The sequence below is a fragment of the Salvelinus namaycush genome, chromosome 31 (genome assembly GCF_016432855.1).
Source record: "Salvelinus namaycush isolate Seneca chromosome 31, SaNama_1.0, whole genome shotgun sequence".
NCBI lineage: Eukaryota > Metazoa > Chordata > Actinopteri > Salmoniformes > Salmonidae > Salvelinus > Salvelinus namaycush.
In genome coordinates this window covers 13,587,052-13,609,786 of record NC_052337.1, presented here as the reverse complement: position 1 = coordinate 13,609,786, position 22,735 = coordinate 13,587,052, and the positions used below count along the sequence as shown (strand labels likewise).

General features: G+C 45.7%; 1 protein-coding gene across 2 annotated transcripts; it reads right to left on the bottom strand.

The window, feature by feature from the left end:
• Positions 1-326: 326 nt before the first annotated feature.
• ccar2 (cell cycle and apoptosis regulator 2) lies at positions 327-19,341 on the bottom strand. Of its 2 annotated transcripts, XM_038971177.1 has the most exons (19): positions 19,132-19,341; positions 12,720-12,793; positions 12,541-12,626; positions 12,213-12,333; positions 11,860-12,007; positions 11,418-11,517; positions 11,198-11,335; positions 10,885-11,098; positions 9,066-9,176; positions 7,184-7,353; positions 6,881-7,004; positions 6,261-6,389; positions 6,042-6,143; positions 5,785-5,944; positions 5,629-5,687; positions 1,852-2,083; positions 1,521-1,736; positions 1,194-1,348; positions 327-1,086 (listed from the first exon to the last, which is right to left on the bottom strand). In XM_038971177.1, exons 2-19 carry the CDS (start codon positions 12,729-12,731, stop codon positions 1,042-1,044), a joined length of 2,322 nt encoding a protein of 773 aa, XP_038827105.1. In that variant the 5' UTR covers positions 12,732-12,793; positions 19,132-19,341; the 3' UTR covers positions 327-1,041. The 2 variants fall into 2 exon arrangements, with proteins under 2 accessions (XP_038827105.1, XP_038827106.1); XM_038971178.1 differs by lacking the exon at positions 12,720-12,793.
• Positions 19,342-22,735: the final 3,394 nt, after the last annotated feature.

Genomic DNA, 22,735 nt, shown 5'->3' with positions numbered 1-22,735 from the left:
AGTGCTATGGTCCGCGATGCTCTCTAGAAACAAGCTGTATGGGGACAGTTTCATTGCAAACAAGACACACTGATTTGGCATTGGAGAAATATGATATCCAACAAATGTAAACGCCTAGAGTTTTCTAAATGGCATTGGTACTTGGACTGGAACTGGTCCTATTGTCAGATGACATGAACATAGAGCTCTTTGGCCACACACACACACACACATACACATACACACGTGGTGGGTCTGGCGTCTGCATATGCAGAAAATAACCCCATACCTACTGTAAAATGTGGTGGTGGATCTTTGATGTTATGGGGCTATTTGGTTTCCACTGGTCCTGGGGCCCTTGTTAAGGTCAACGGCATCATGGACTTTACCCAGTACCAGGACATTTTAGCCAAAAACCTGGTTGCCTCTGCCAGGAGGCTGAAATTTACCTACAAGTGGATGTTCCAGCAAAACAATAACCCCAAGCACACATCACAATCTACAAAGAAATGGTTAATTGACCACAAAAATCAAACATTTTGCAATAGCCAGCTCTGTCTCCGAACTTGAACCCGATTGAACCTGTGGTTTGAATTGAAGAGGGCAGTCCATGAGCGCAGACGAAGAATATCAATAATCTGGGAAGATTCTGTATGGAGGAATAGTCTAACATCCCTCCCAATGTGTTCTCCAATCTCATAAAACACTATAGAAAAAGGCTGTGCCGTTATCCTCACAAAGGTGCCGGAGTATTGAAAAGAGGGGTGACAATAATTTTGACCCCATCTATTGAGAAAAACAAAATCTCTTTCTTTGAGCAGTTGTATTAGTATAAAATCATATCATTTAAAAAAAATTGGGAGCATACATTATAGCTCACTAATTGTATCATTTTTTTAATACAGTCTTTTTTGCTCATTATCAAGTGTGCCAATACTTTCAGTCATGACTGTATGTGTGTGTAGTCACTCACTCATCTCCGTCACGCCGGCTGGTGCGTGTGTGTATGCAATAATGTAATCTTTCAAGTTTATCTTCACATCTCTGTTCTGCTCCGACCAATCAGTGCTCTTCATTTGCTGTTTTTGATTGAGTCAGGCTTGTTGTCTGAGGGAAACAAATCCATATTGAGGATATTGAGGCAGACCAATCAGTGCACTCACACATGATCAACATTTTACTGTTTATCTAACTGTTAACCTATAACGTCTCACCTTGTCGACCATTTCCTGCATTTTGTGGATGAGGGCGAACATGTGACCAGCGTCCTCCTTCAGCTTCTTCTCATAGGATGAGCTTCGAAGTTCCACCTTCTCCAGCCTGCTGCTAAGACCCTCCTCCTGGCCCTGAGTGACAGCCGCAGCATCCACTGAGGAAGAATAAGAGAGGGACAGTGAAGAAAGAGGAGCAGAGAGGGGGAAGAGGCATAAAAAAATGGTTAGCCAATAGAAGTCTATGAAATTAACAAGATATATAATAAGAGCCTCACAAAATGTGTAAGTGTGTGAGAGAGAAAAAAAAGAGACGAGTGTGTGTAGTACCCAGTGCATCCTGTAGGGTGGCGATGCGTAGCTCCAGGGCTTTCCGTGTTCTGTCTGCTGCTTCCATGGCCTGTAGCAGGCTGGGGATGTTTACCACACTGCCCTTGTAGGAGACCACCTCAGCCCCCACAGCTGCAGCTGGCCCCCTGGATCCCCCAGACTTCCGGCCACAAGCCTTCTCCTTCTTTGGAGCTCCACGAAACAACCCACGGTTACCTGAATACAAAGAGACTTAATGTGAGCGTGTCGGTACTCACCCCTGCCCTCTCACTCATTGGGGACACACAGATAACAATCAGAAAAATACTGAACGTGTGTGTGTGTGTCTAACCTTCCATGCTGATATCAGGTTCTGTGTGTTCCGTCTCCTCCCAGCGAGAGGCTAGCATCCTGTATGGACATTGCCCCTCCACACACACCTTATTCAACAACACCTGGACTTGGGTGGGTGTGAGCCACAGCCCTAGTGACAGTAAGATGTTGTGAAGGTCTGCTTGTCTGAGGCTGCCAGTGAGCCGTTTGTCAAAGAACACACAGGCCAACAACACCCTACGAGACAGCACCTAGAGAGAGGGAGAATGTTAGGAATTTTGTTAATAATAATTAAAACAATTTCTAGATTTAGATAAAACTATAACTAATTGAACTCTGCACGCCTAGTGAAAAGAGATTTGTGCTGTGGGTTATAAAGTAAGCAGAAAGGGTCGTTAAACTATGGTTGAACTGACCCAACTTAGCCCTGAGATGTTTAGATAAGGTAGTGAGTAACTTTTTAGGTTTTCCATTATCTTGAGTTGTCTGCTAAAGTGGTAATAAATTATAGTGAGCCTTCAGGAGAATAGATTATATTGTGTGTCATGTGTGTGCGCTGGGAAGTTGGAATGAACTTTTGAACCTGTTTTATATTGGTCAGGACGAGGAGATTTATTCTGTAACCTATGACGTAATATCTTGTATATAAACTGTTGTTTATGGTCAAATGGTAGCGTGCTCCGAGAATAAATACTATTATCTAATTTTAATAAGACTGTATACTGTCTATTTTATGTTAATAAGTATCTTACAAATTCTTATAAATAGACAGATTGAATTTAATTAATGAGTACATTAGAGGAATTATTTAATTCCCTCAACAGAGAAAGAGAGAGCAAGAGGGAGAGCGAGAGAGGTAGTTAGTAAGGGGAGAGAGGAGAAACCATGAAGCATAGCCACGGGAAGATGTTCGGGGGAGATACCCCTTTTTAATAAAACATTGCATGCATCTATAATCGCATCTGCGGAGTGGCATACAGTTGAGCAGAGGCATTTTTGGAATTTCCACACATGGAGATATTTTTAGCTAGGGTCCATATTTTTCGGGGCCTTTTATAAACACATTTCTGGCAATTCTACGTCATTTACATGACAGAAGACACTGACAAACTGAAATCAATAAAAAAAACTACCTGGTCTTGAATGCAAACAATAGCCCTGGCCAATGAAGAGACACAGATTGTACAATATTAGGAGGATATACAGTGCCTTTGGAAAGTTTTCAGACCCCTTGACTTTTTCCACATTTTGTTAAGTTACAGCCTTATTCTAAAATGGATTCAATAAAACAATGTCCTCGGTAATCTACACATAATACCCCATAATAACAAAGCGAAAACAGTTTATCAATTTGAGAAAATTTATAAAAAATAAAACAGAACTACCTTATTTACATAAGTATTCAGAACCTTTGCTATGAGACTCGAAATTGAGCTCAGGTGCATCCTGTTTCCATTGATCATCCTTGAGATGTTTCTACAACTTGGACTCCACCTGTGGTAAATTAAATTGATTGGACATGATTTAGAATGGCACACACCTGTCTATATAAAGGTCCCACAGTTGACAGTGCATGTCAGAGCAAAAACCAAGCCATGAGGTCGAAGGAATTGTCCATAGAGCTTCGAGACAGGATTGTGTCGAGGCACAGATCTGGGGAAGGGTACCAAAACATTTCTGCAGCATTGAAGGTCCCCAAGAACACAGTGGCCTCCATCATTATTAAATGGAAGAAGTTTGAAACCACCAACTCTTCCTAGAGCTGGCCGCCTGGCCAAACTGACAAAGCTCTAGAGTTCCTCTGTTGAGATGGGAGTCTTCCAGAAGGACAACCATCTCTGCAGCAGTCCACCAATCAGGCCTTTATGGTCGAGTGGCCAGATGGAAGCCACTCCTCAGTAAAAGGCACATGACAGTCTGCTTGGAGTTTGCCAAAAGGCACCCAAAGACTCTCAAACCATGAGAAACAAGATTCTCTGGTCTGATGAAACCAAGATTGAACTCTTTAGCCTGAATGCCAAGTGTCACGTCTGGAGGAAACCTGGCACCATCCCTACGGTGAAGCATGGTGTGGGAATGTTTTTCAGCGGTAGGGACTAGGAGACTAGTCAGGATCAAGGGAAAGATAAACGGAGCAAAGTACAGAGAGATCCTTGATGAAAACCTGCTCCAGAGCGCTCCGGACCTAAGACTGGGGCGAAGGTTCACCTTCAACAGGACAACGACCCTAAGCACATAGCCAAGACAACGCAGGAGTGGCATTGGCACAAGTCTCTGAATGTCCTTGAGTGGCCAGCAAGAGCCCGGACTTGAACCCCATCGAACAGCTCTGGAGAGACCTGAAAATTGCTGTGCAGCGACGCTCCCCATCCAACCTGACAGGAATTGATAGAATCTGCAGAGAAGAACAGGAGAAACTCCCCAAATACAGGTGTGCCAAGCATGTAGTGTCATACCCAAGAAGACTCAAGGCTGTAATTGCTGCCAAAGCTGCTTCAAAGTACTGAGTAAAGAGTCTGAATACTTATGTAAATGTGATGTATGCTAATTTATTCCCCAAAAAATTCCCCAAAACCTGTTTTTGCTTTGTCATTATGGGGTAATGTGTGTAGATTGAGGGGGGGGGGGGGGGGGGGGTTGCGATCTTATACATTTTTGAATAAGGCTGTAATGTAACAAAATTTGGGGGAAATCAAGGGGTCTGAATACTTTCTGAAGGCACTTTATATATATTTATTATAGGCTAAAGGGCTATTAAATAACCTTTCCAGTGGCACTGAAGATGAAGACTATGCTACTCACCGGGGATAAGCTACTTTGAAAAACAGTGCTGTTTGCTCATAATTGGGAGTTGAGAAATATTGTTTTAGGTTCTACAGACAGATTAGGCATTTTCATTCCAAACTGTACGTTTGTCCCGTGATTGTCTTTTTAAATATGCGAAAGGCAAACTGACCGCCGCAACCAAGTTTACTAATACAATCCATAGATGTCAGTACAGGTAGCCATTACTAATGTACCCATGAGGTTAACAGTCAAATTGCCAGGGTTAGAGGTTCCAAACCCTTCTATGGTTGATATGTCTATGGCCACAAAGGAACAAGCGGTTCTATATTTGGCTCACGTGCTGCCCACATTGCAGCCTTACCGACTCTACACAGAATGTACAAAACATTTAAAACACCTGCTCTTCCATGATAGACTGACAAGATGAATCCAGGTGAAAGCTATGATCCCTTATTGATGCCTTATTAAATCCACTTCAATCAGTGTAGATGAAGGGGAGACAAGGCTTAAAAATACTTCTTTAACCTGAGACAATTGAGACATGGATTGTGTATGTGTGCCATTCAGAGGTTCAATGGGCAAGACGTGCCTTTGAACAGGGTATGGTAGGTGCCAGGTGCACCTGTGTGTATCAAGAATGGTCCACCACCCAAAGGACACCCAGCCAACTTGCCACAACTGGGAAGCATTGGAGTCAACAAGAATTTTCTGAGGGGGGGGTGCAACTCAATATTAGGAAGGTGTTCCTAATGTTTGGTATACTCAGTGTATGTGCTTGTGATCAAACTTAATCCACAGCTATTTTTTATAAGCTATTGATCCTCTGTGGCTAAATGATACTCTCTGGTGTAGTATTCTGAATGATTTTATTTATGTCTGTTCAGACAGGAGTAACATTTTTGCCAAAATTATTTAGAGGGTGCTGCAGCACCCCTACTTCCCGCGGCGATTCTATGAAGTATAGTAACTTCTAGGGGGCCCTAGTATTCACAGTGTATGTGGGCCTTACATTGTGCTTTAAGAGGCAGTCTGAACTCTCACTAGTAATTCCCTCCTCTCCCAACATCTCTGGGGAAAAAAATAAGGAAAAAAGAAAGCAATTTTAGTACACACACAGCTTCTGGCATTTAACTTCCCCCGACCCAGTCTTTTCAGATCTTCATACCTCTTTCTCCCTCTCCCTCTCTTTCTTTCTCATCTATCTCTTCTCCATCTTCATCAGTCTCCTCCGCTGCTTTCCCTCCGCTCTCTCCTCTTTCCTGAAATCTTTTACTCCTCTCATCCCGTATTCTCTGCTTTTTGTCGTTCTTTATCTGTTCATCCTCCTGAAAAAGAGATTGGAGAATGTAAGCAGGACTAAATCAGGTGTAGTGAAGAAAACAGGTAACATGTTTATTTGTGTGTGTGTGTGTGTGTGTGTACCGTGGGTGTGTGTGTAGGCGTTAGAGAGCAGAGACAGCGGTAGAGCAGTAGACCAAAGTCCCTCTGAAGCATCTCACAAAACAACTCTGCCAGCAAGCCCACCTAGAGAGAGAGGTCCGTATAATCATTTATGTTGTATCATGACAACTAATCTACTCCAAAGCAGAGTAGTACAGTATATCTCAGTGTAACTCAGTGTGGTCTATGGGAGTACTTTACCTCAAAGGCCTCCTTGGTTGTGGAGGTGTGGGGCTCCAGGAGAGAGGAGAGGGGGACGGGGCAGAGGGCTAGCCCAGGACGGGGCCTTGCAACCAGGCATGGAGCGGCAGGGAGAGGGGCCCCTTCCTCCTGATAGACAAAGAGACACAAACACGCACAAGGCAGCTTTAGAATGGCTGTGAGTTGTGACTTGCCTGATGACTCATATTGAATGTAATTCCACTGCTCTATCGATCGCCACATTCAGTCTGAGACTGCCATCCTAGAAGTCGTTTGCAGTGACGTCAAAGTGAGGGCCGCTGTACAAAACAAGTCATCAGAGACTGGATCGTCTCTAACCAATCAGAGTATCAAAGCCAATTACTATTTCCGAAACGCTGCTTTACCCACGTGTGTTCAAGCTCTGTCCCAACCCATCAGTTTTTGGGACCAATCAGAACGGTTTGAATCTGTTCGCATTCGAGAAGTTGTCGGGAAGGAGATCAAATCCAGACTATTCGTAGATTTGATCTGGGCGTGGCGTTTAGCCGGAGTGATGTGGATGGGTAGTCAGGCAAAGATGTGACTAATACAGGATATGTATCGAACTCTCACCTCACACACCATGGCCACACACTCACCTCCTGAGTCCTGAGTGTGCTCCAGTCATCTTCTGTAGGTACGATCCTCCAGACATCAGGTAACAAAAACACCACTGTCTCCAGCTTCCCCTCACAAACATAGCTCAGCTCAGCCATCTTATACCTGAGAGAGAGGGAGTTGTTCATCCCATTGTAAATGGAGTGCCACACAGTGTTGAAAAGGGGAAAACAAAACAAGCATTTGATTGGCTGGTTTACTACCTGGCTGTGTGAGAGTCAAAAGAGTGTGTGAGCATAAAGATGTGCTTGTGTGATCATGAACATGCAAGTGTGTATACTGACCACTGGGAGCAGCCACTGAGGTCCAGTCCACTCTGTTCCCTCACACAGCGCAGGGCTGTCCTCAGCAGTGCCCGAGGGTCCTTAAGCGGACTGGGACCGCCGCCATCTGTCTCAAGACACCACGGACCCCCCAGGGCCCGAAACTCACCCCCTACCTCCCCCAACAGGAACTGACAGAGAGGGGAGAGAGATCATGTACAGTTGAAGTCGGAAGTTTACATACACCTTAGCCAAAGACATTTAAACTCAGTTTTTCACAATTCCTGACATTGAATCCAAGTAAAAATTCCCTGTTTTAGGTAATTTAGGATCACCACATTATTTTAAGAATGTCAAATGTCAGAATAATAGTTGAGAGAATGATATATTTCAGCTTTTATTTCTTTCATCACATTCCCAGTGGGTCAGAAGTTTACATACACTCAATTAGTATTTGGTAGCATTGCCTTTAAATTGTTTAACTTGGGTCAAACGTGTCAGGTAGCCTTCCACAAGCTTCCCACAATAAGTTGGGTGAATTTTGGCCCATTCCTCCTGAGAGAGCTGGTGTAACAGTCAGGTTTGTAGGCCTCCTTGCGTACACACACTTTTTCAGTTCTGCCCACAAATTTTCTATGGGATTGAGGTCAGGGCTTTGTGATGGCCACTCCAATACCTTGACTTTATTGTCCTTAAGCCATTTTGCCACAACTTTGGAAGTATGCTTAGGGTCATTGTCCATTTGGAAGACGCATTTGCGACCAAGCTTTAACTTCCTGACTGATGTCTTGAGATGTTGCTTCAATATATCCACATAATTTTCATTCCTCATGATGTCATCTATTTTGTGAAGTGCACAAGTCCCTCCTGCAGCAAAGCACCCCCACAACATGATGCTGCCACCCCCGTGCTTCACGGTTGGGATGGTGTTCTTCAGCTTGCAAGCATCCCCCTTTTTCCTCCAAACATAACGATGGTCATTATGGCCAAACAGTTCTATTTTTGTTTCATCAGACCAGAGGACATTTCTCCAAAAAGTACAATCTTTGTCCCCATGTGCAGTTGCAAACCGTAGTCTGGCTTTTTTTAATGGTGGCTTCTTCCTTGCTGAGCGGCGTTTCAGGTTATGTCGATATAGGACTCATTTTACTATGGATATAGATACTTTTGTACCTGTTTCCTCCAGCATCTTCACAAGGTCCTTTGCTGTTGTTCTGGGATTGATTTGCACTTTTCGCACCAAAGTACGTTCATCTCTAGGAGACAGAACACGGCTCCTTCCTGAGTGGTATGACGGCTGCGTGGTCCCATGGTGTTTATACTTGCGTACTATTGTTTGTACAGATGAATGTGGTACCTTCAGGCGTTTGGAAATTGCTCCTGAGGATGAACCAGACTTGTGGAGGTCTACAATTCTTTTTCTGAGGTCTTAGCTGATTTCTTTTGATTTTGCCATGATGTCAAGCAAAGAGGCACTGCGTTTGAAGGTAGGCCTTGAAATACATCCACAGGTACACCTCCAATTGACTCAAATTATGTCAATTTGCCTATCAGCAGCTTCTAAAGCCATCATTTTCTGGAATTTTCCAAGCTGTTTAAAGGCACAGTCAACTTAGTGTATGTACACTTCTGACCCACTGGAATTGTGATAGTGAATTAATCTGTCTGTAAACAATTGTTGGAAAAATTACTTGTGTCATGCACAAAGTAGATGTCCTAACTGACTTGCCAAAACTCTAGTTTGTTAACAAGAAATGTGTGGAGTGGTTGAAAAACGAGTTTTAATGACTCCAACCTAAGTGTATGTAAACTTCCGACTTCAACTGCACTTAGTATGTAATTATGATTTGACCAAAGTTGGTGTATAGTGGGCTGTACCCAGTCACAAAGTAACCGTCCTCACCTTGATGAGAGAGGCAGGGTGCACAGCACCTTCCTGCTGTTCTTTCCGGTCCTGCAGCCCACAGCACTGTCTGTACAGCTCCTCTGAACTGGCCATGGACAACAGCAGCACCTGTGTGACACACACACCATTTAGGGGTTCCCGAGTGGCGCAGCGGTCTTAAGCATTGCATCTCAGTGCTAGAGGCGAACAAGTGCTAGTGGTTCGAAACCAGGCTGTATCACAACCGGCTGTGATGGAGACCCATAGGGCGGCGCACAATTGGCCCAGCGTCATCTGGGTTACGGTTTGGCCGCTGTAGGCCATCATTGTAAATAAGAATTTGTTCTTAACTGACTTGCCTAGTTAAATAAAGGTTACATGAAAAAATATATATACACTACCCGTCAAATGTTATAGAACACCTACTCATTCAAGGTTTTTTTTTATTTTTACTATTTTCTACATTGTAGAATAATAGTGAAGACATCAAAACTATGAATTAACACATATGGAATCATGTAGTAACCAAAAATATTGTTAAACAATTCAACATATATTTTATATTTGAGATCCTTCAAATAGCCACCCTTTGCCTTGATGACAGCTTTGCACTCTTGGCATTCTCTCAACCAGCTTCACTTGGAATGCTTTTCCAACAGTCTTGAAGGAGTTCCCATACATGCTGAGTACTTGTTGGCTGCTTTTCCTTCATTGACTCTGCGGTCCAACTCATATCCCAAACCATCTCAATTTGGTTGAGGTCGAGGTCATCTAATGCACTCCATCACTCTCCTTCTTGGTAAAATAGCCCTTACACAGCCTGGAGGTGTTGGGTCATTGTCCTGTTGAAAAACAAATGATAATGGGACTAAGCCCAAAACCAGGTGGGATGGCATATCACTGCAGAATACTGTGGTAGCCATGCTGGTTAAGTGTGCCTTGAATTATAAATAAATCACAGACAGTGTCACCAGCAAAGTACCCCCACACAAAAACACCTCCTCCTTCCTCCTCCATGCTTTATGGTGGGAAATACACATGTGGAGAACATCCGTTCACCAATACCGCGTCTCACAAAGACACGGCGGTTGGAACCAAAAATCTTCAATGTGGACTCCAGATCAAAGGACAGATTTCCACCGGTCTAATGTCCATTGCTCGTGTTTCTTGGCCGAAGCAAGTCTCTTCTTCTTATTGGTGTCCTTTAGTAGTGGTTTCTTTGCAGCATTTTGACCATGAAGGCCTGATTCACACAGTCTCCTCTAAACAGTTGATGTTGAGATGTGTCTGTTACTTGAACTCTGTGAAGCATTTATTTGGGCTGCAATTTCTGAGGCTGGTAACTTTAATGAACTTATTCTCTGCAGCAGATGTAACTCTGGGTCTTCCTTTCCTGTGGCGGTCCTTATGAGAGCCAGTTTCATCATAACGCTTGATGGTTTTTGCAACTGCACCTTAAGAAACTTTCAAAGTTCTTTACATTTTCAGTATTGACTTACCTTCATGTCTTAAAGTAATGATGGAATGTCATTTTTCTTTGCTTATTTGAGCTGTTCTTGCAATCTTAAAAGACTTGGTCTTTTACCAAATAGGATATCTTCTGTATACCCCCCCTTTTTGGTTACTACATGATTCCATATGTGTTATTTCATAGTTTTGATGTCTTCACTATTATTCTACAATGTAGAAAATAGTAAAAATAAAGAAAAAAACCTTGAATGAGTAGGTGTTCTATAATATTTGACGGGTAGTGTATATAATAAAATCCAGTGGGCAAACAAGACACACAGGTGGTGAATGGGAAGGTGAGAGTCAGTGTTTGTTTGGTGTGCTTTACCTTTACAGTGCACTCTGCACCCTCTCTCTCAGTGTGTGTGTGTTGGTCAGCCTCGACGGGGCCTATGTGGTAAAGGCAGGGCTGTGGGAGGGGGAAGGGGAGGGGCTGGGAGGGAGGAAAGCTGTCAATCCAACTGATTGACAGGTGGCAGACGGATGGGGGGAGAGGGAGATGGGGGTAGCGACGCTGTAGCTCTAGACTGTCACAGGACACACTGGGGGGAGACGGCAGGGAGACAAAGGGGTGGAGATTAATCGATTACAAAAGTTAGATTCTTTGATTGACTGATTGCATAAATGACAAGTGGACTCACCAATCCCTGGGGAAGCAAGAGAAGAGGGCGGGACTCTGAACTGGGGTAGGGGAGGTCTTTTTGGGGTGAGCTCCCTTATCCTCCTCCTCCTTCCACCTCCTCCTCTTCTGGTCACAACCCCTCACTCCACTGTCCTCCCTGACACACACAAAATAATATTGCAGACAATAGATTTTCCCTGGGGTGAACAAAGAGACAGAACACACACAGACACACTCACCGGCGGTCTCCTCGTCTCCCTGCCTCAGCAGGTCTCTTCCTGATGCCTCTGCCCCAGCCCTCAAACTGACCCCCCCATGATGGAGTCTGCAGCAACCCCGCTGAAAGTGAGAGAAGAAATAAAAAAAATCTATGCCCTATAGAGTTCACGTCTTCTGTGGCTGTATATGGCCTTTCTGTGACCCTAGGATCTAGGTGGATCAAAAAGGACCTAGGTGGATCAAAATGGACCAAGGTGGATCAAAATAGACCTAGGTGGATCAAAATGGACCTAGATGGCCCTAGGTGGATCAAAATGGACCTTGGTGGATCAAAATGGACCTAGGTGGATCAAAATGGACCTAGGTGGATCAAAAGGACCTAGGTGGATCAAAATGGACCAAGGTGGTAAAAGTAATGCACTATATGGAGAGAAGGGTGTGATTTGGGACAGGTTCACTCACGCTTGGCCACAGTGTGAAGGATGCTGGGGATGAGAGGAGGGATCTTGGGAGATTTGAGGAGAGGCTGTGGCTTGCTACCCAGAATGCCCGGTTTCTGTGCGTGTGCAGGCATCATGGAGGGCAGGAGAGGACGAGGAAACTTTGCCGTCTGAGAAGAGATGGAAGAAGAGGATAGAGTATACCTTTTCCTTATCCCTATTCAACCCTCTTGTCTGACACACTATTGGTTAACATAACAACAAATCAACCACTCAGATAAAATTCTACAAAATCACTGTCTGGTCCTTCTACAGTAATCTACATTACCTACAGATACTCTACCTGTGTGTCTTTGGTCAGGCTCTGTACTCTACCTGTGTGTGTTCTGTGAGGGTCTGTACTCTCTGGGCGCTCCAGCTGTGTGATTGAGACAGATCCAGGACAGCCTTTACCAGCACCCTCTCCCCCAGTGCCGGAACTCTCCCCTTCACCACACTGAGAGTTAACACAGTACACACAGTGTTTACCACCAGTTGAATGACCTCATAGAATTGAATAATTTAGTAAATGAAGACTGATATTTTAGCTATATTGCTTACACCTATCAAAGCTTCTCAAATCGACATATGTGCATAATAGGGGGTTAGGGGTCCATTTGAGATTGGGGCATAACTACTGGAACTTAGTATTAGTCCTTTGTACCTCTTCTGAAAACGCACTTCCTGGTCCACCATCCCATAATGCTCCTGGAGCTGGGTCACGACCCCAGTGAAGACACGTTGCTTCATCTGAGAGCGAACACAAACACATCATTATAGACGCATTACACACACACACACAGACACACAGACACACAGACACACACACACAGTTTGTCTTACTTGGCTATCCATGTATCTGCTCAGTATCACTCCTTAGCTGGATCGGTCTGGACCTACTTCTTTCTGGAACAGACCTGACACACGACCATAGAAATATAATTATTCTAGTTATGTTTCACTATATTGGATCACTCCAATATATTGGTATCACTGTGGTGGAGGGATACATCCGAGGTGATGATTTACAGATTTACTTCCGTGTACACCTGTGTCACGGCTGGGGTCCGCCCCTATATATAGACACGTTCTCTTTCATTTTCTCGGCAGACGTCCATATGGTTTGAGGTACAAACTTTCTCTAGTTCGCTTGGTAAGTCACTGGTAAGTGTAATATCTTTCGTGGAAGTATACTCACTGGCTGTTTGCAGCCTGGAGCAGTTGGCCACATGGCCAGCCCCTCGAGTGCTCCACCTGCTGCGCGCGGTTGATCTGTATCTTCCGCCGTGGTTTGTCATACTTGTGTTTCGTTAGCGTTACACTACGACTCCGTGTGCATCCATTAGTATGGTGGCTCGTTGCCACAAACTGTAATTTACCTTACACAACTTGCCCACTAGCTTGTTCAATGTGTGTGTTGTGAATTGGTTCTCTGCTAATTATCCTGCAAGGTTTTTTCTTGTTCTTTCCCCTGCAGAAGGTAAGAGTATTGTGGTGGGCTTCCACTACGTTGAGACATTAACTTTGAAGTTCCTTAACGAAGTTACGCCATGATATAGTGCTGTTTTTACTGCTTGGATATTAAAAGGTAAAAAACTAACATACAAATCAAATCCATTACCTGGTTGCTGTTTTTTTGTCTGCCTGTTTTTCCCCATATGGGTCTTCCCCGGTTTTTGCAGAGGTACTGGGTAATTTATCCCTCTCCGGGTTCCTATTCCTCTAAGCGGGTCACTATATAAGCCCTCCCAGGGCGTCGGACTCCTGCTCTGTTGGCTTGGCTGAGCTTATGGCTTCCCTTTGTGACAGATGTGATGGTGGCTTCCCCCCTGGGGATCTGCATACCTCGTATATGCACTGCCTGCGTTTGAGCCACACGGAGAGGGCGGTGGAACGCCCTACTGGATCCCTGTTTTGTGTGGTGTTCTCAGAACACCTGCTCCTGGCGCGATTGGAGGCCATGCGCGAGTGGGTCGGCCAACCTCGGGCTCAGGCTGGGAACAAGCTCCCTCCCTCAGGAGTGGTGCGCAGCGAGCTGTTAATCCCTCTACTGGGCCCAGTACCCCTCCCAGGAAGCGTGGCCGAAGCCACCTCAGGTCTCTCGACTGGGCCCTTCTGCTGCCAGTCCTGGACGGGGGCATGAGTCAGACCGCTGAGACCACCTTGAACGGAAGGTGCATGCCCTGCATCAGGAGGTTGATAGGTTCGATGGCGACGACAGCTGTTCCCTGTTGGCCAGTGATAGGCTGTTCCTGGGGGACGATGCTAGTGCTGTTCACCACCGTGAGCAGGGCTACCAGGCCATCAGAAGCTGGCAACGGGGCTTCATCGCCCCCAGAAGCTCGAGAGGCTATGAGGAGCCTACTCACTCGGGTAGCCACAGCACTGGACATCAAACTGTTGGACAGTGAGGACTCTCCATCTGTCCCCATCTCTGCTGAGTTCCGCGAGGCCTTGCATGAGAGCTGGGCCTCTGCCTGGGGGCGCTTCCGACTCACAGCAAAGACTAGACCATGGAGATATGTTGCGGACGTGGAGTCACTCGGCCTCCGGAAGTACCCGACTATGGACAACATGATAGCTGCCATGGTCCTCCTGGACCAAGAGATTATAGGGTGGAAACCGCGACTGAAGCCGGAACCCCCCCCCCCCCCAGAGTCTTTGATGCAGACTTGAAAGCCACATATGGGTCCCTCTGCTCTCTTGGCCACCTTACCAACGCGACCATGCTGCTGCAGGCCTACCTGCAGACTCTGTTGCCCTAACTGCAGGAGGGCACAGAGGAGCTCCTCCGGGAAGCGATGGAGATGTCTCGCCTGCTCTCCCTGCTCCAGAGGGATGTGGCCCGCGCCAACGGATGGGCCATGGTGCAGGTGGTTACCTCCCGGCACCATCTCTGGCTGGCCCAATCCCGTTTGCCAGTCAACCGGTTCATGCTACCTCCTCAGGCCCCGGGTCCAAGGCAGACATACCGTCGCCACCCACCTGCACCCGAACGACAGTGGTGTCCCTCTCCTGCCCCATCGCCTCTTGCTAAGGGACGACAGCGGGGAGGGGCACAGCGTGCGATGAAGCAACAGCCTGTTTTTCCCACACAGGTTTTCCCCGTTTTTGTTTTTCAGAGGTACTGGGTAATTTATGCCTCACCGGGTTCCTATTCCTCCAAGCAGGTCACGAAATAAGCTCTTCCAGGGCGTCGGACCCCTGCTTCGTGGCCTTGTTGGTTTGGCTGAGTTTATGGCTTCTCTTTGTGACAGGTGTGATGGTGTCAACCGCCACCGCCATAGGGACGTGACTGGGAGACCCAGGCACTCGGGGCACCAGAGGAGAGGCAGGCCCCGGCAGAACCCATAACACACCCTTCCCCGGCCACTTCTCCCGGTCTCAAAGGGCAAAGTGGGGTACCCACAATGCGAGGGGTACCGACTCCAATTTCGGTGGCAGAACCCCTGAAGAAAACCCTGCGGCTGGAGATCTCCTCACTCCTGGACAAGGGTGCCATCCGCAGGATCGAGACATCAGAAAGGCTAGGTGGGTTCTACTGGTCCCAAAAAGATAGAGGGTTTCGACCGATTCTGGACCTCTGCAACCTCAATGGGTACTTGAAGGTACTGAGTTTCCACGTGCTGTCCTCAGCCCACGTGTTGCAGGCCGTGTCCAGGGACCTGTGGTATGTGACGCTGGACCTGAGGGATGCGGACTTCCATGTTCCTGTTCACCCACCTCATTTGCAGTACCTCCGATTTGCTTTCGAAGGTACGGCTTACGAATTCAGGGTTCTTCCCGTCAGCATCTCCTTGGCACCCTGCATGGATGCGGTCCTGGCACCTCTCACGTCCCAAGGATTGTTGATCCTCAATTACCTGGACGATTGGCTGATTTGTACCCTGACCAGGACCCAGGTCCTGTCAGAGAGAGATGCTCCTGACCCACATCGTCGGGCTGGGCATTACTGTAAATGACAAGAAGAGTCATCTGATGCCCACTCAAAAGTGTGGCTGAACTGGACTCAGTCCTCATGAGAGCACGCCTGCTCACCAGAAGGGTTCAGGCGATCTAATCTTGCCTAGACTAATTTTGGCAGGGGTGGGTGGGTTGGTATCCGCCCTGACCTGCTAACGCCCGTTGGGCTTGCTGACAGCGGCCACGTTGCTGATTCCCCTGGGCCTGCTCCATCTCCGGCCTCTTCAGCGGTGGTTCAACTCCCACCAGCTGCACCCGAAGCGCCACCGCCAGCTGCGGGTGACCTCACAGTGCCTCAGGGGATTGTTGAGGTGGAGCTGTCACTACTTTCACTCAGGTGGGGTGGAGATGCTGAGGATGTGCCGCCAGAAGCTGGTCAGGACAGACGCCTCCCAGATCGTCTGGAGGGGGGGCAGGTCGGCCAGCGGCTGTTGGCTACCCTCTTGGAGCGGCAGGCACATCAATACACTAGAGTTCTGAGCTGTACTGCTGGTTCTGCGTTTTTTCCTTCCACATCTGAAGGGAAGAGGCGTGGCCTGAAGTCCCACGCCTCCATCTTATGGCATGAGAGCTCCTTCTCTGGGCTCAGGGAAGTCTAGTGTCTCTCTCACATGCCTGCCATCCTGAATGTGGCAGCGAATTAGCTCTCGAGGGAGGGCCCGCCACCTAGGTACTGGAGCCTACATCCCCAGGTCGTGCAGCACCTGTGGGTCAAGTTCGGTAGCGCGCAGGTGGACCTGTTTGCCTCCCTGAGCAATGCACACTGCCCCCTGTGGTACTCCATGTCGGATCCACCAGGGCCTCTGGGCTTGGATGTCTGGCTCACGATTGGCCAGGGCTGGAGCTTTTCGCATTCCCCCTTTTTCCCCTGATCCAGGCTGTGCCTGACAGGACCAGGATGGCGGAGCATCGTCTGCTGCTGGTGGCCCCATACTGGCCCAGACAACCCTGGTTCAGCCTTCTCCTGTCCCTGTTGTCTGGGACACCTTGGCAACTGCGGCATACCAGTTGCGCTGGCGGTTGTTCTGCTCTTGGTGCACTGGTATTGAGGTTGTGCCCGAGTCATGCGGGGTGCAGTATGTCCTCCAATACCTACAGTCTCGCTTGGATGAGGGCATAGCAGCCTCTACACTGAGAGGGTATTTGGCCACTATATCTGCTTGCCATGTGGGGTGGATGGACAGGTTGGTGGGGCGCTATCCCTTGTTCTCCAGGTTTATGAAGGGGGTTTGTCGCATGCGTCCCACTAGGACCCGCTCAATGGCGAGCAAGGATCTGGATGTGATCTTGGCAGCTTGGGAAAGCCGCCTTTCGAACCGTTGGAGTCTGCCTCCCTGAAATACCTCTCTATGAAGGTGGTTTTCTTAGTAGCAATTACTTCCATGAAGAGGGTGGGTGAGCTCCATGCTTTTTCGGTAAGTTCTGAGTGCTACCGGATGGAACCCGGTGGGAGGATTATATCCCTCCGTCCCAACCCTTCATTCCTCCCGAAGGTTCTGCTTATGACCTCCCGGCAGTGGCAGGGGAGTCTGGGCCTCCCTCCGGCATGCTGTGCCCTATGCGGACACTGGCTGCCTATGTGGAGCAGACACGGTCAGTGAGATCAACAGACCAGCTCTTTGTCATACCGCCTGGCTGGGAGGCCAGTGCTGGGATCTGTGGTGGCACATTAAACACGAGGTGTGGCTGCGTCCTGGGCTCTACTGAGATGAGTGCCCCTCACTGATATCTGTGCTGTGGCCAGCTGGGCTTCCTCTTGCGCCTTTACTAGGTACTATCAGGTAAATGTGGCATCTCCCTCTGCGGTTGGTTCAGCGGTCCTGGGCGTCGCCTCCCCTTCCGGGGACTGTGCCGGGACCCCTCTTCCACAATGACGACCCCTGCGTCTCGGTCCCATGCTGGGACTTTGCCGCTGGCTGGCCAGGTCCCTCTAGCACCGATTAATCTGGTACGGGTATACCAATATATTGGAGTGATCCAATATAGTGAAACATAAAAGGTTACATATGTAACCACGGTTATGTGAGCTATACGGATCACTCCAATCCTCTACGGTGCTAGAGGCGCCTCAAAAATGATGTAGAGAACGTGTGTCGCGGCCATGGGGTCTATATATATTTTGAACATCTTGGCATAGTTCTGTTATAATCTCCACCCGGCACAGCCAGAAGAGGACTGGCCACCCCTCATAGCCTGGTTCCTCTCTAGGTTTCTTCCTAGGTTTTGGCCTTTCTAGGGAGTTTTTCCTAGCCACCGTGCTTCTACACCTGCATTACTAGCTGTTTGGGGTTTTAGGCTGGGTTTCTGTACAGCACTTCGAGATATTAGCTGATGTACGAAGGGCTATATAAAATAAAATTGATTGATTGATTGATTGATATAGGGGCGGACCCCAGCCGTGACACAGGTGTACACGGGAGTCAATCAGTAAATCCTCACCTCGGATGTATCCCTCCGACGTGGTGATACCAATATATTGGAGTGATCCATACAGCTCACATAACCGTGGTTACATACGTAATCTTTGTTCTTTTTGCACATGACAACCACTCAATTAGCCCACTTCTGATTCTCCCCCTGTCTCTGTGAAGTTCACTTTCCCTATAACCACTGGGTCACTAGTTCAAATTTCACTTGAGCTGTTCCCCCTCAATCACTACATTGAGATAACAAATCTACAGCATGCATGTAGTATTTGCCTACCTATCCATGCTCACGAATATTTCATGTTGCTGAGATTAAGCAAAAGCCCATAAATGGCTAGACTTATTGCTTGGTTGGCAGGAAAGCTGCAAGAGGGTCTTTAGCCCAGGAAGGGTAAAGGGTCGTCAGACCTTTTATGGTGTGAAGTACATACTAAAGCAAAAAAAAAAAGACTCCTCTTATAATCAATTGGACCCAATGTTCAGATCAATAGAAATATTAAAAATAATAATTTTATTAAACCCCGATGGTTGACGCCATGGTGAATAACCTAGCTAGTTAGCTAGCTAGCTAAAACTCGTGGCAAATACTTTACGCTGTAACATCTGTGCATCATTGATTGGAGCATAAGAACCTGGGCTAGCTAGCTAGCTAACTGACTAGATGAATGAACACATTCATCTAACGTTGATGATCCTGGCTACTACAAAAAATGTTAGCTAGCTACAGTACTGGTAGCTAGAATTGATATTATTTTTAACTACCACCACCAAACGGTCACTTTGGACACAGCGATCTAGCTTTTGTAATTATGAATTCGATTTCGAAAAAATAGCAAATTAGGTAGCTAGCTAGCAACAGTACTCACTCTGACACAAACTCTCCTTGCAATCCTTCTCTGGCAAAACGTTAGTGCTTTTTATGTTTTGAAGTGGAGCAGTCGCTACATGGGGTGTAATAATTACGCAGATTATGTTGCAAAAAGATTCATAAACGGAAGAAAACGTAACGAAACGGGGAGGCACCTACGGCTAATGATTAGAACACTGATGTGCGGAGCCAGAGGAAGAGGCGAAGCAAGGGACAACCGGGACAAAAATCTATATTCTCCAGCAGGTGGCGTTGTTTCGTTTCTTTCGCTCACCAAGTGATGCATTTTTGTATGGAGGTCAATGAGAGAGTGCCGAAATTGGTCAACAAAAAATGTAATGGCTTATTTGCTACGTGTGGCTTATTTAATTGAATATAAGTTTCGTAATGCTTAGGTTGTTACGAGTGTACTGATATAAGTAGGACACGTGAAATCCCGACAACTTTGAGAAAAATACATAAATCATTGGAAAAATACTTTATATCTGCCCTCTCATTGGCTAGAATGGTCCCACCTGATCTTGCCTCCTCCCGACTGCCTTCCATCTTTGAATACATTTATTTTCAACATGAGAGCGGCCAGTTGACTATCTGGCCAATAAAATGGATAATCTGTGGTTGACTACATTAAAATGGTGGAAGCCCTCAATGGCGCTGCCCATGCTAAAACGGCATTTTGGGCCATAGAGGCCTCTATCATCAAATATTTGTTATAACTAACCCATTGTTCCACCTGTGCTATTATTGGGTTTGTTTGACAGTGCAGGCCATTGCCTACTGACGGATCTACAAATAACCTTGCATCATAAATAACTACACATTATTATTTGTAGGTCAGTCAGTAATAAATTACCCATGATACATTACGGTTTTGATCCTCTCGAACACGGCCCTCTACTCTATGAACATTTTCTTCGCGTCACTGTGTTCACGTGATGAATGACGTATAATTCAAGCTAAGTACACATGCGTGGGAGCACCAGGCACCAATTTTGACTTTGTGGGTGTGATAACTAGTGGAACTAGTCAAGCACCAGAGACAAGAGATGGCTACCGACAGGCTGCAGTTCCATGAAATGGGCTTAGATTATCTTCTCTCCGGTGAAAATATGAGGATAAATGAAGTGTTAAATCGCATGTGATATCAAACGGTTACAGAACCATACATCAGTAAACACTGAAAGCAGCTAGGATCTCTAACCTAGCTAGCCAACATTAGCTTGTGAACGTGTTTACTTTGCCTGTCAATCGGCCAGAATTTCAAATAATTGACATATTCAAGAGTAAATGGAATTAACCAAATTATGCATAGTATGTAGCTAGCTAGATGTTATTTAACCCTCTTGCTGTGTTCCGGTCGAATTGGATCTATTTACAAGTTTTCTCTCTGAAAAATGTTGTTCATTTAATCAGATTGTTATAAAGTTTCATGACTTTGTCCACACAGGGCATCTGAACACACAAAATACATTTAGACGATTTTCATTAAATTTGGGGTGTTATATTTAACTTTTGTACACCTGTGGTGTTCCCGGTCAAAAATGACTGGTCATTAGAAATGAATGGGTGAGACTACAATTAGTGTATAAAATTGAGTGCAGGTACATGCCCATTCATTCATCAGATGGACACATTTCCTCTCCCAGACCCCACATGCGTGTGTGTTTGCGCACACACAAACACACCTCACTCCCCTTCTTTTCTTCCATGGCAACCCCCACGGGAATCTTTCCCCCACAGGAACCGCACACCTGTTGGCATTTTCACAAACAATTGCAACATTGTTTCAATAATATATAGACATTTTCTCACAGCTCTGGTATATAAAGCTTTTTTGAGGCCTTGCTCACAATTAATTCTGTGGCAGCACAATTACCAAACGATATACTGTATGTGAGGCTATTGATCATATCTTTGATCATGACACTGGAGAGGAGAGTCCTTGTTAAACTTGGACACAAAGTAGTCTGTGATAAATAGCACAATATGTTTCATCTGAATATTTGTTATAGTAAAAATAATCCATACATTATGCTTTTTTTACTCAAAAACGAGTTGTATGAGCTCAGGTCAATGAGGCCTACAGGCCATAAATAGCAAATAGAAGTTCAAAACTTGTAATGTTCACAAGAACTTAAACAACTTCTTTGTGATAGGGGGCAGCATTTTCACTTTTGGATGAATAGCGTGCCCAGAGTCAACTGCCTCCTACTCTGTCCCAGATAATAATATATGCATATTATTATTACTATTGGATAGAAAACACTCTGAAGTTTCTAAAACTGTTTGAATGATGTCTGTGAGTATAACAGAACTCATATGGCAGGCAAAAACCTGAGAAAAAATCCAAACAGGAAGTGAGAATTCTGAGGCTGGTCGATGTTCAACTCATCGCCTATTCAAATCCCTGTAAGATATGGATCTGTTTGCACTTCCTACGCCTTCCACCACTAGATGTCAACAGTCTGTAGAACGTTGAATGAAGCCTCTACTGTGATGTGGGACCGGATGGGAGGTATTTCAGTCAGTGGTCTGGCAGAGTTCCAGTTCTTGGTCACACGCATTCCAAATGATATCGCCTTGCGTTCCATTATTTCTGTAGACACAAAGGAATGCTCCGATTGGAACGTTATTGGATATATATGATAACAACATCCTAAAGATTGATTCTCTACTTCGTTTGACCAGTTTATTCGACCTGTAATATAACTTTTTGAAGTTTTCGTCCGAGTTCGCCTGCATCTGCGCGAGCGTTTGGACATGTGTACTAAACGTGCTAGCTACTTGGAGATAAGTAATGGACATTATCGAACAAAACAACGATTTATTGTGGAACTAGGATTCCTGGGAGTGCATTCTGATGAAGATCATCAAAGGTAAGGGAATATTTATGATGTAATTTCGTATTTCTGTTGACTCCAACATGGCGGAGAAATGTTGTTATATCTGAGCGCCGTCTCAGATTATTGCATGGTGTGCTTTTTCCGTAAAGTTTTTTTGAAATCTGACACAGCAGTTGCATTAAGAACAAGTGTATCTTTAATTCTATGTAAAACATGTATCTTTCATCAAAGTTTATGATGAGTATTTCTGTTATTTGACGTGGTTCTCTGCAATTTCTATGGATATTTTGGAGGCATTTCTGAACATGGCGCCAATGTAAACCGAGATTTGTGGATATAAATATGCACATTATCGAACAAAACATACATGTATTGTGTAACATGATGTCCTATGAGTGTCATCTGATGAAGATCATCAAAGGTTAGTGATTCATTTTATCTCTATTTCTGCTTTTTGTGACTCCTATCTTTGGCTGGGAAAATGGCTGTGTTTTTCTGTGGCTATGTACTGACCTAACATAATCGTTTGGTGTGCTTTCGACGAAAAGCCTATTTGAAATCAGACATGTTGGCTGGATTCACAACATGTGTAGCTTTAATTTGGTATCTTTCATGTGTGATTTAATGAAAGTTTGATTTTTATAGTATTCTATTTGAATTTGGCGCGCTGCATTATAATATTATTATACTTGTATGTTTGAGGAATTTTAATTATGAGATTTCTGTTGTTTTGAATTTGGCGCCCTGCAATTTCACTGG

Bases quoted from the DNA above. Each gene is read 5' to 3' on its own strand.
- ccar2 (XM_038971177.1), bottom strand. The intron at 12,008-12,212 runs GTAGAGTACAGA...ATCTCTTCTCAG, and splicing joins CCCTCACAGAACACACACAG to ACGGCAAAGTTTCCTCGTCC. The intron at 11,336-11,417 runs GTGAGTGTGTCT...TGTGTGTGTCAG, and splicing joins GGGAGACGAGGAGACCGCCG to GGAGGACAGTGGAGTGAGGG.